Here is a 10941-nt window from a genome sequence, read left to right on the forward strand (position 1 = left end):
GGAGTGCCAATTGGGAACTGAGTCGTCGCGTAACGTGAAGGGTGGGGTGGGGGTTTCGGGGGGTGGTTACAAGTGGGAGTCTGTGAAGCCGACCCACACAGGCCAAGTGGGAAACCGTCCTTCTGGGGCTTCTGCTGACCTGTGCAAACGTCGGCTGGACGTTGTTGCAAAGGAGGAGTCCCGCTGGCCACCGCGCCACTCGTCAGGCTTCATTTAGGATTCCGGCAGGTTGATGGAGAGCCGACTCATCCATCAACGGCGTCCGTGTTTTCAATCACGGTGCTCAAATAAAGACCCGCTGCTGGCTTGAGTAATTTCTGCGCAACCGTTATAGGACCACATTGACCACGTGTTGGGTCTTAGCGCCTGTTCATAATTTTCTTTTTGACCCGGAACTTTCTTGTCCCATACTATCCGAGCAAGATGACCCAGAACTGGTTGGATGAAAAGTTGTTGGAATTCAAAAAATTATTGAGAAAGGTGCCTGGATGCAACCTTTAAACCACTTTTCATATCGGTTACTCCTGACAAGCCTTTACCAAAGAATGTTTGCCATAATCTTTTACAACAGCAGTATTTAAAGTAACAACTCCCAAAATGTACAGATTCTACGTGATGTTGATGGAAAGGACAGAAGCAAATCAAAACAAACATTACAAAAGGAAGCACTTTTTCATCTCGTTTTGACTATCAGTGAGTTTGATTGTGGGTGAGTTAGGGTTAGGCTCGTTAAGGGACGCGCGTCACTTTCCCTCTCAACAGATGCTTGGATATCTTCAGGGAGTTGGCACTTTGTGTGTAGATGTACATTTGTGTTTAGTGTATGAAGAGGTTGGGTTTATTGTCATGTTACTCCCAAGTGCCACCATTGTGCCAGTTTTAACTCAGTCCCAAGTTTAAATGTCATTGGGTTTCAGTTGGACTTCTTTCATTCATCATTTTGATAGAATTACTGGGTTGTTTTTGTGAATTTTGGTCTCTCAACTTCATTTAAAAGAATACTTTATGCAAGTCAGTGTAGTGTAGGTCTTGTTGTGACGCAGTTGTTACAATTTCAAGGATTTTGTGCTCGAATTGACAAGTCGCCGATAAATTTGTTGTTAATCATCTTCTTATTGGCACTGATTGTTTTGTGTTCCTTTGTCCACTATTGCTTCAGTCATGCGTGTCTGTTTTTTGTTTTAAATAATTTTGACAGTTTTCACATTTTGATGACGTTTAGGTCAGATGAGCATGACCTGATCGTCCAAATTGCACTTGCATTCAGGATACAGATCTCATTTTATTTGCCTATCCAAATATGGAAGAGGCATGGGTCTGTGTTGAAAATATCACATTTATACTGTGCACATTGATATGAAAAAAAAAGAAAAAAGCTGATAAATGTCACATATCGCCAAAAGGAAAACCTGAATTGACCTCCAGTGTGACCATAGCCTTTGCCTTTTACTTAGAGCAGCGATTCCCAAACAGTGTGCTGGGGTACATTAGTGTGCCGTGAGCGCTCTTCAGGTATGCCGTGGAAAGTTATCAAATTTTATGTAATTGCAAAAAACATTTATTCCAAGAAATAATGTGTCTTTATTCATCTGTTTATGTCAGTGAGGCACAATGACAGACAGAACAAAAAAAAAATCCTCTTCTATTAGATGGAAGGAAGTACCTATAGTAATTAATCGATCCATTTTTGGTGACATTACTTTTGTTGGTGTGCTGTGGGATTTTTCAATTGGAAAATATGTGCCTTGGCTCTATAAAGGTTGGAAATCACTGACTTAACATCCTCAACGTGATGTTATACAAGTCTCACATTTGTTGACAGCGACAAAGTGACTAGAGGAACTAGATAATATTTCAAAAAGTTTAAAAAAAAAAGTGCCTATATATATCCTTATGATGAACAAGACTTCACTATAGATTAATTGTGAGTGTCAGAACTTTGCTAAATTACTGAAATTGGTGGTGGTGATGTGAGTTGGCTTTTCAGAAGCATGAGTGACTCGCTGTTGTGTGCTCACGGTCTGCCGCGTAAAGGAGCAGGGGGGTGAGGGGTGGGGGGGGGGGGTCAAAAAGCAAAGTGCTAAACAAACTGGCAAATGACAAACCTCCCCAAGCGCCAGAGTCAACAGCAACAGGTCGGCCTGCGTGTGTTCAGCTTGAGGCCGCAATTAGCGCCGGGTGTGAAAGTCGCCGGGCGGGCAGATAAGAGCGCTCGCTCAATGCCGCTTTGGTCTTCTTCGCTGTTGGCTGAGCTGGCGTAGACACAAGGAGTTTTCACTCCGTCTTGTTGTCTTCTCCTGTTTGCACTGGCGGAAGCGAAACCAGCAGGCAAGACCACAACAGTGAACCCCCCCCCCCCCCCCCCCCCGTTTATTGTTTCTGACACATCTACAATCAGTTCAAATCTCTCTATTAGGACGCTTACTTTGACCCCTCCCACACCTTTTATACAACTTTAAAGATCGAGTGTCATTCCTATAGACATTCTAAAATAGATATTGAAATGAAAAATACAGATCACATTAGTCACTTCAATGTCTATATGAAAAAAATAAATATGAGCAGAGAGCGCATCATCCATGTGCAAAGTTTTTGAAGTGTCATTTGACATCCAAGTGGTCGCCATTTTGGCTGCATCTACTGTCCGTTACGTCACCCCGGACATTCGCCATTGAAAACATGCTGTGGCCCCTACTATAGGACATGCCCCTTCAAACACAGAAGCTGTTTTTGAAGAAGAGAACATCTCACAACCAAGTGAAGTTACTGGGCCAATATTACCCTATCGTTTCAAGCCATATTTAGATGATATGCGGATTACTTCAAACTAACAACAGACTCTCAGACAGTATGTATGAGCCAGCCTGGCCAAAGCCGTGCTCGTCCGCAATGCACGATGTGGAAGCGTTCGCCGCGGAAGCCATACGATGCACACATCAACATATTCAGCACCCCTGTCATACGTACGCGGATCTTTCGTTACATCATGAGAGAAGGATTACGTGGTCCCCCCCAAACTATTAGTTTCTTCAGTAGCTGTATACACACCTACCTGTCAATCGGAACACACGAAGCTCTCGTCCTTTGCACCCGTGCAATCTATTTTCCACGACAAACCGAGTCTCTTGGAAACTTATGAAGGGTAAATCCATCCTCCTGAGCGTTCGAGCAATGTCCAGCAATGCAACGAACCGGCATTTTAGCTAACACGAAGGAACGACGAGCTACCTTCCCGCAGGTAAAACTAATACAAAGATACGAGTCTGCTTGAGCACACTACTGCCTCCAACATCACTTCCTGCTACTTGTCGAAAACAAATCCCTCGAGAGGATTTTCATGGTGGGAGTTACAAAAAGCCATATACGTCAAAATCATGTTTTGTGGTGAAAAAAAGGCATGGGTCCATACTGGCTGCCGTTTTTTCCCATTAATAGCATACTAAAAATCATCCATTTCATGAAACCTGACCTTTAAGCTTGTGTTACATTTTTAAGGCACTACTAAGCACCTCTTCTCGCTTTTGCTGGGAACAAATTGTAAACTATCGCAACATCACTTTGAGGAACTACAAAGAACAAAATTCCTTAGTCCACAGTTCTCCAAATAAGAGGCACCGTGTGCTCGCTTCAAGCTGTTTTTCTTCTCACTATTCCAAAACTGACACGTAAAACAAAAAACAGTTGAAAATTGTATATTTAAACACCAACTCCTGTCATTTTTTCGAACCAAAGAGTGCTTCAGAAATTCAAACATATTGAAAATACATCTTGTAAATTTGACAGCAAAAAAAGTGTTAACAATCCTGCCAAATTTGAACGATTAAAAAAATCCCCAAGAATCTAAAATAAGACTTCAAATTTGTTAAAAGTCAAAATGTTTCCATTCTTGAACACTGTGGCCATGTCCTCTGAAAGTGATGAAACTGTGCCCCGCTCGACTGTCAATCAAATACCACCTCTGCAACCTGAAAAATGAATGCCGCTTCTAGCATTTTTCTTATACTTTCGCATGACTAAATGTATGAGCTGTGAAAATATTTCCTCTTAAAGCCTGCGTTAGCTGGCATATATCCCCAATGGGTCATTCTGGGGGTTTTTGTGCGCCACAACAAGGCGCTCTAAAGCAGCCATGCCAGCCCAAAACTCACAGGTAGATCTTAAATACCGGTACGCCGAATCTACATTTAGTACAGCTCAGTGGGGCTTGCCTGTATACCGTTAACACTAAATGTAAAAAAACCACTTATAAATCTGCAGTATACCTGTATGAAGCTTGGGAGCAAACAATGTGAACTACACTGCAGCAAAGGTTCACTGTTTACCTTTTAGAAACTCTCGGTGCCTCTCCAGAAGCAAACCACATGAAAAAAAAAGTGGTTAGGTGTTATTAGCTGAGGAAAGTCTTTTTGTGCTGAAATGGAGAAGAAAACATCTGTCTCGGGCGGCAATATCAGCAGCAGGGGCAGCGGCGGCACGTTCCTGTGGTCAAACAGTAGGGAGGATTGCAAGAAGCAAAAACATCATCATCATGATCACACTTGGTGGAAAACACTCAAGAGATGAAATATTCTGGCATGCCTTATTATTATTATTATTAGTAGTAGTAGTAGTATTATTTATATCAAGAGTTTTATTAGGCTGGTCTATCCATATTTGTGTTACGGTTTGTTGTCATAGCAACACAAAGTATGAGGACCACACCGATTGGAAAATGTAGAGTGGGAAAGTGAGAGCTTTTCAGGACAAAAAAAAAAGTTGAAATGCACAAGAATAGTTTTGAATAAGGCGGCACGGTGAGGCAGCTGAAAAGCGTTGACCTCACAGTTCTGAGGACCTGGGTTCAATCCCTGACCCGCCTGTATGGAGTTTGCATGTTCTCCCTGTGCTTGTGTTGGGTTTCTACAAGCACTCTGGTTTCCTCCCACACCCCAAAAACATGCAACATTAATTGCACACTCTAAATTGCTCCTAGGTGTGATTGTGAGTGCAGCTGTTTGTCTCAATGTGCCCTGCGATTGGCTGGCAACCAGTTCAGGGTGTACCCCGCCTCCTGCCCGTCGACAGCTGGGATAGGCTCCAGCACTCCCCGCCACCCTCATGGGGATAAGCGTCTAAGATAATGGATGGATGGATATTGAAGATTAGGGTTTTTTTTTTTTTACTTGCAAATGTGACTATTTTTAAATCTTTTTTTTTATTAGTTTTGGTTTTTTCACAAATGTCATGAGAATAGTATTTTTTTCTTAACTAAAAAGTCAGCGGGAAACGGAAAAAAAAACAATAATTTCACAAGAATAGCTATTGTTATAGATTAAAAGAAAAATGTTCATTTTCAAGTTAAAAAGTAGAGCATTATTTTTTAAGCAGAATTCATACTTTGTTATTTCATTAATTTATTCACCATTGGGCAGAACGGTGGATCAGCTAGAAAGCATTTGCCTCACAGTTCTGAGGTCCTGGGTTCAATCCCGGATCCGCCTGTGTGCAGTTTGCATGTTCTCCCCATGGATGTTTGGGTTTTCTCCGGGTACTCCAGTTTCCTCCCACATCCCAAAAACATGCAGCGTGAATTGGACACTCGACATTGCCCCGAGGTGTGATGGTGAGTGTGACTAGTTTGTCTCCATGTGTGATTGGCTGGCAACCAGTTCAGGGTGTACCCCGCCTCCTGCCGGTTGACACCTGGGACAGGCTCCAGCACTCCCGCGACCCTCGTGAGGATAAACAGCTCAGAAAAATGGATGGGTGGCTAGATAAAATGGGGCTTTTTGTCAAAAATGTGAATTGTAAAATTATGTAGTTGGAAAAATTCTGACTTTTTTATTATGTGAATTTAGGATTTTATTGATTTTTTTAATGAGTCCATTTTAAGACTTCTCAAGCTCAACTCACTAGCTGTATTTTTTGATGGAAATAGTTGTAATGTTACAGAAAAGTTGTATTTTACAAGAATCTTTTAGAAATGAAAAAAGTAAAATTTTAAAAAGTAAAAAAAAAATGTGAATCAATGGTGACTATTCTTCTCAGATGAGGTGGTTGTTTTTGTGAAATGAATGACTTTATTCCTCACGTTACTAATTTATGTTTTTTAACTTTTCTTATAAGAACATTTTCTTTTTCTTATTCCTCGACGATCCACACCTTGTTTAGTGTCTCCAGTATTTCCAAATGTTTCTTCTGCCGAGTGCATTTGGGTAACGAACGATAGGTGTCCCTCCTGGACACGACAAGACGACATTTTCCAGACTTTCGGGCATCGTTTGGCCGTAAACGAAACGAGTGAATTAGCTCATTGACAAAGCAAACAAACAGGCATTTATCTGCGCCGGCCGCATTCTTGGGGCGCTGACGTCGCCGCGTCTTCCAGTAAATTATTACGAGAACGATTCTCGAGCGTTTAGACAGCTTCGCGCGCGCTGACACTTTCCACACTTCCACTCGGTCGCTCGCTCGCTCGTCGTTGTTTACCCGGGAGCGAACAGGCGGCCATATTGTCCTGCCGCAGCCGCGCGTGCCAGCTGGCAATACATCCCCTGCTACCTTGACTTGGGAGTTTCATCTTCCACGACCATGCTCTTAACGTGAGGTGGTACTCGTACATCAAACGATTTTTTTCCCCTCACTGAAACTAAATGAAATTCCATTAATCCGTGGCAGCCTCCCCCCCCAAAAAAAAAAAAAAAAAAAATTGTTACATTTTTATGTAGAAGTAAACTGGTTTTACAAAGTGCAATTATGTTGTAATATTCATGTAATTGATGTTTGTCTAAAGTTGGGATTTGTTTATCACTTCACTTCTGCAATTATAACATTTTCAGCAGGGCATCCCTTATTTGTGTGAATTTTCTGACCCAGACGGTCAGCAAATGAAGTGCACATTCCTCCAGTTTCAAGAGAACGTGTGCTCCATTTGCTTATCTCACTGTCCAGCAATGACATTGCCTGCCTTAAGATACGAGTGGCCTCACTTCTGAGTTTTTCGAGATATCAGCTGTGATTCTGACAATATTTTGCTTTGACTTGCAGGTGTAAAATTGAGATATCAGATACTGACTTCACAACAAACAGAAGTTTTGGCAGCTAGTCAACAATTCTTAAATTAACGGTTACACATTGTCTGCTTCAAACAACCATGTGACTTTGCCTTCCACTCGCTGAATGCTAACACAACGAAAAACATCATTCACATGCTCACAGAACTAGCACTGATTTTGAGGTGTTGTACACTTTTAAGCAATTGATATTTTGATCATTTTTACAGACGATGAAGCAACAAACAGACCAACAATATGACAACACTCATAGGTATACATTCTTTATCCTCTTAGAAGACCGACGGTTATAGTGTCTTACTAAGTTACTTGGTTGTGAAGCTCTTCATTGTTTGTCTGGATAAGTACAATATACGTCCAAGTCACGCACACCAGAATTCACCATGCAACACGCCTTCAATTTTTACATTTTATTTACAGAGTAATTGTAACAAGTTTGTTCTTTATGAAGTCTTTAAAATGCATGACAAGAAGGGTTTTGTGCACAAAAGGACATTTTGTGCACACGGTATTTGTTTGTTGTAGCTACAATTAAATGTTATCCCTTCAATGACAAAACAGTTTTTTGAATGTATTTGATTTGAACACGTTCATCATTTGCACATGTAAATAAATGTCACTTTTGTAGGCGAAGTGATATTTTTTAAATGTCACTTTAGTACATTTTAATCTCGTGCAACATGATTTTTTTGTTTTATAAGTGCGAAAAATGTCAACAAGCAGCCGAGGAATCCTGCACATGTTCCGCAGAAGCTCAGAGGCGCCACGAGGAGCCTCCTGCAGACGGATTTCTACATCTTAACAGCCCTGACCAATGCGAGACGAATGCGCCGCACTTGCACTCAGCGCGCTCGCTGATTTAGGGAAGTCTGGAGAAGTATCGACTCCCCCTCAGCAGATCCCCGCCGAGCCGAGGAGGAGGAGGTGAGCGTGGGATGTCCACCTCCTGCTCCTCCTCCTCCTCCCGTGCAGACAACAAGCGCGCATTCACGGTGACATCACGCGCGCCTCCCTGCAGCATAAAAACCAGCCGGAGCGCCGCTGGGCCAGCAACTGGTCCGCAGAACCATGACGAGCCGACGAGGGGGCGTCCGCTCGCTCCCGGAGTGCAGCTTCTTCCTCTCTTTCTTTTTCGTCCCTCACGCGTAATTACGCAGCCTGCACGAGATGGATCCGAACCTGGCGGCGTGCGTGTGCGCGGTGCTGCTGGTGTCCGTCGGGCTCCTGGCGGAGCGGGCCGGCTGCCAGCACTACTACCTGTTGCGGCCCATCCCCAGCGACACCCTCCCTCTCGTGGACCTAAGAGAGGACCCGGACCCCGCGCTGGACCCCCGGGAGCGGGACCTGAACGAGACGGAGCTTCTCGGCCTGCTGGGGGACTTCGACAGCCGCTTTCTGGCTCTGTCGCCGATGCCGAGCGGCCAGGACGGCTTCGCGGGCAACGACGATCCACGTGAGGACGCCGAGCTGCTGCAGAAATCCGGCGGCGTGGTGCCCAAGGAGATTCGAGCACTGGACTTGGACGTGCAGCTGCAGGGGAGGAGGCCCATCAAGCCCATCAGTAAGAAGCTGAAACGGCGCTTGCAGCAGTGGCTGTGGGCGTACTCCTTCTGCCCGGTTCGGTACTCCTGGAGCGACCTGGGCGCGCGCTTCTGGCCGCGATACGTGCGCGCCGGCAGCTGCTTGGCCAAGCGCTCGTGCTCGCTCCCGGAGGGCATGCTGTGCCAACCGGCCGCGTCCACGCACCTCACCCTGCTCAGGTGGAGGTGCGCGCACCGGAAGGCGGGACTCAAGTGCGCATGGATCCCCGTGCACTACCCTGTCATCACGGACTGCAAATGCGCATGCGCCACATAAGCGCCAAGGCTCGATTTTCACCCAAAAAAAAAAAAAAACATTGGACGAATTTACTTTAAATGTTTGAGTGCTATATCTTAATAGCTCCACCAATCATAAGAGCACATTAGGAAAGCAAAAAAATTAAAAAATAAAATTTTAAAATCCCTTTCATGACCACAGATGAACTTTACCATTTATGCCAAAACCATCTTTGTTTGTTTTTTGAACCAATGATTGAATATTTTGAAGATAAATATGAAGGTGTGCAGAAATAGTCATTATTGGAATACATTTTTGAAATACTACGACGAAACCATTCAAATTGGGGGGAAAATGCATTCAGTCCAATGTCCCCAAAACCTCGAGTGTGAATGTCTCTTTTAAAAAGTCACTTTTATTCTTATTTTCCCCCACCCATTTGTTAAAAGTTCACAATTTCTTTAAAAGTATTGATTTTTATTATAAGGACTTTACATTCAGAACAGATCATCTTAACGAAAAGCACAGGCATTTAGTGTTTTAATTCGGTAAAGATTCACATTTAAATACACATCACTGAATTATTGTTATCAAATAACCTTTGGGGTTTTTTTTTCATTACTTTCAAAATGTTTTCATGATTTTTTGATTGGGGTGTGGGGGTGGGCGTGCGGAGAAACCCAATCCCAGAAAAGTTATTCATGTACACTGAAAAAAAGTGGGAATTTCTTTTTTTCGAAGTAAACAGTATTTTAAAGCGGTGAAACATGTTTCAAGTTTATTCAATCACAATAATTCAGTGGGTTGTACTTAAATGGGTAACCTTACATTCGTCTTACCTAATGAAAGACATAATGCAATAAAAACACTTAAAGGCTGTTTTTTGGGCAAGATTAATTTGGGGAATTTCTTTGTCTGGAGACATTTTTCAAATAGAAAATTTTGAAGAGTTAAGATAAAATTATTCTGTCCATATTTCCACTGGCAGCAACTGCCCAAACTTACACAATCACTCTCCAGCATCGAAATTAATTTAGAAACTAGACTAGCCATAAGATTCGTGGTCATAAAGTTCACCTGACATTTTAATAAAATAAGCACCCCTGGTGTTTTTGTTGAGGACAAATATAGAACAGGGGTGTCCAACATCTGGTACAGGGGCCAATTGCAGTCCACTGCATGTTTTTATTTATTTTATTTTTTTCTTGAGAGGGGGGGTGTCTTTTCTGGAGGGGGGCTCTGCATAGGAGTGTTCTTATGCTAAAATTAAACCCAGCCTGCATCAAAATCTTGCAAGAAAAAAGTTCAAATGGTTAAAAGAAATGGTCTTTTTAAATTGTAACAAAGGTTGAATGTTTCAAGATATCACATTTTATTTTTAAAAAGTATTATTAATAATTATTATTTTTGTTATTTAAAATTGTAAATAAATGTGTATGTTTCCAAATATCACACAATTTTGCCTTTCCTTTAAAACTAAGTCCAATTTATTCAAATTTTACAAGAGGGTAACACTCAAGTGACTTTTTTTTTAAATCTTAAATCCTTACTTAGCATATGTCAACTTCGAGCCCAGTAAATCAGTTGTTTACCCTACCACAAGGTGAAATAGGCCACCCACTTCATTTCAAATTTTTATTTTTTATTTTTTGAATGTGGAAAAACTTTGAACATCCCTGGTGTATGACCATGTACACGTTACTTGTGACTCATTATTATTTGTCACCGGAGTGGACTTCATCGATGGACGCTCTGCCGTCGAAGTGTTATGTATTTATGAGAGCGTCATTGTGGGTGATTCTATTCTGTAAATTAAGGGCAATTTTTATACTATTTATTCTTGATATTCTTGCAATAAAGCAACACTGACATGATTCCAAATGGACTTGCTCTCCTTTTTTCAGTGAATCCAAGTCAGATCGTGGGTCTTCAGTGCACTGAGCTGTACTGGAAGTGTAATGGAGAGCAAGAAGAAGGGGTGCAGAAGGTCACCTAGTAAGCTGTAGTGATAGCGATTGTTCCCACGTTGCGGAGAGACATTTGAGGGGAGGGGGGGGGGGTCCTCTTCTCC

General features: G+C 42.5%; 1 protein-coding gene across 1 annotated transcript; it reads left to right on the top strand.

The window, feature by feature from the left end:
- The first annotated feature begins 8119 nt into the window (after positions 1-8119).
- On the top strand, positions 8120-10682 carry nog1 (noggin 1). Its single transcript, XM_061846249.1, has one exon. The coding sequence runs from the start codon at positions 8220-8222 to the stop codon at positions 8907-8909; it is 690 nt and encodes a 229-aa protein (XP_061702233.1). The 5' UTR covers positions 8120-8219; the 3' UTR covers positions 8910-10682.
- Positions 10683-10941: the final 259 nt, after the last annotated feature.

The sequence above is a fragment of the Syngnathoides biaculeatus genome, chromosome 16, assembly GCF_019802595.1.
Source record: "Syngnathoides biaculeatus isolate LvHL_M chromosome 16, ASM1980259v1, whole genome shotgun sequence".
Taxonomy (NCBI): domain Eukaryota; kingdom Metazoa; phylum Chordata; class Actinopteri; order Syngnathiformes; family Syngnathidae; genus Syngnathoides; species Syngnathoides biaculeatus.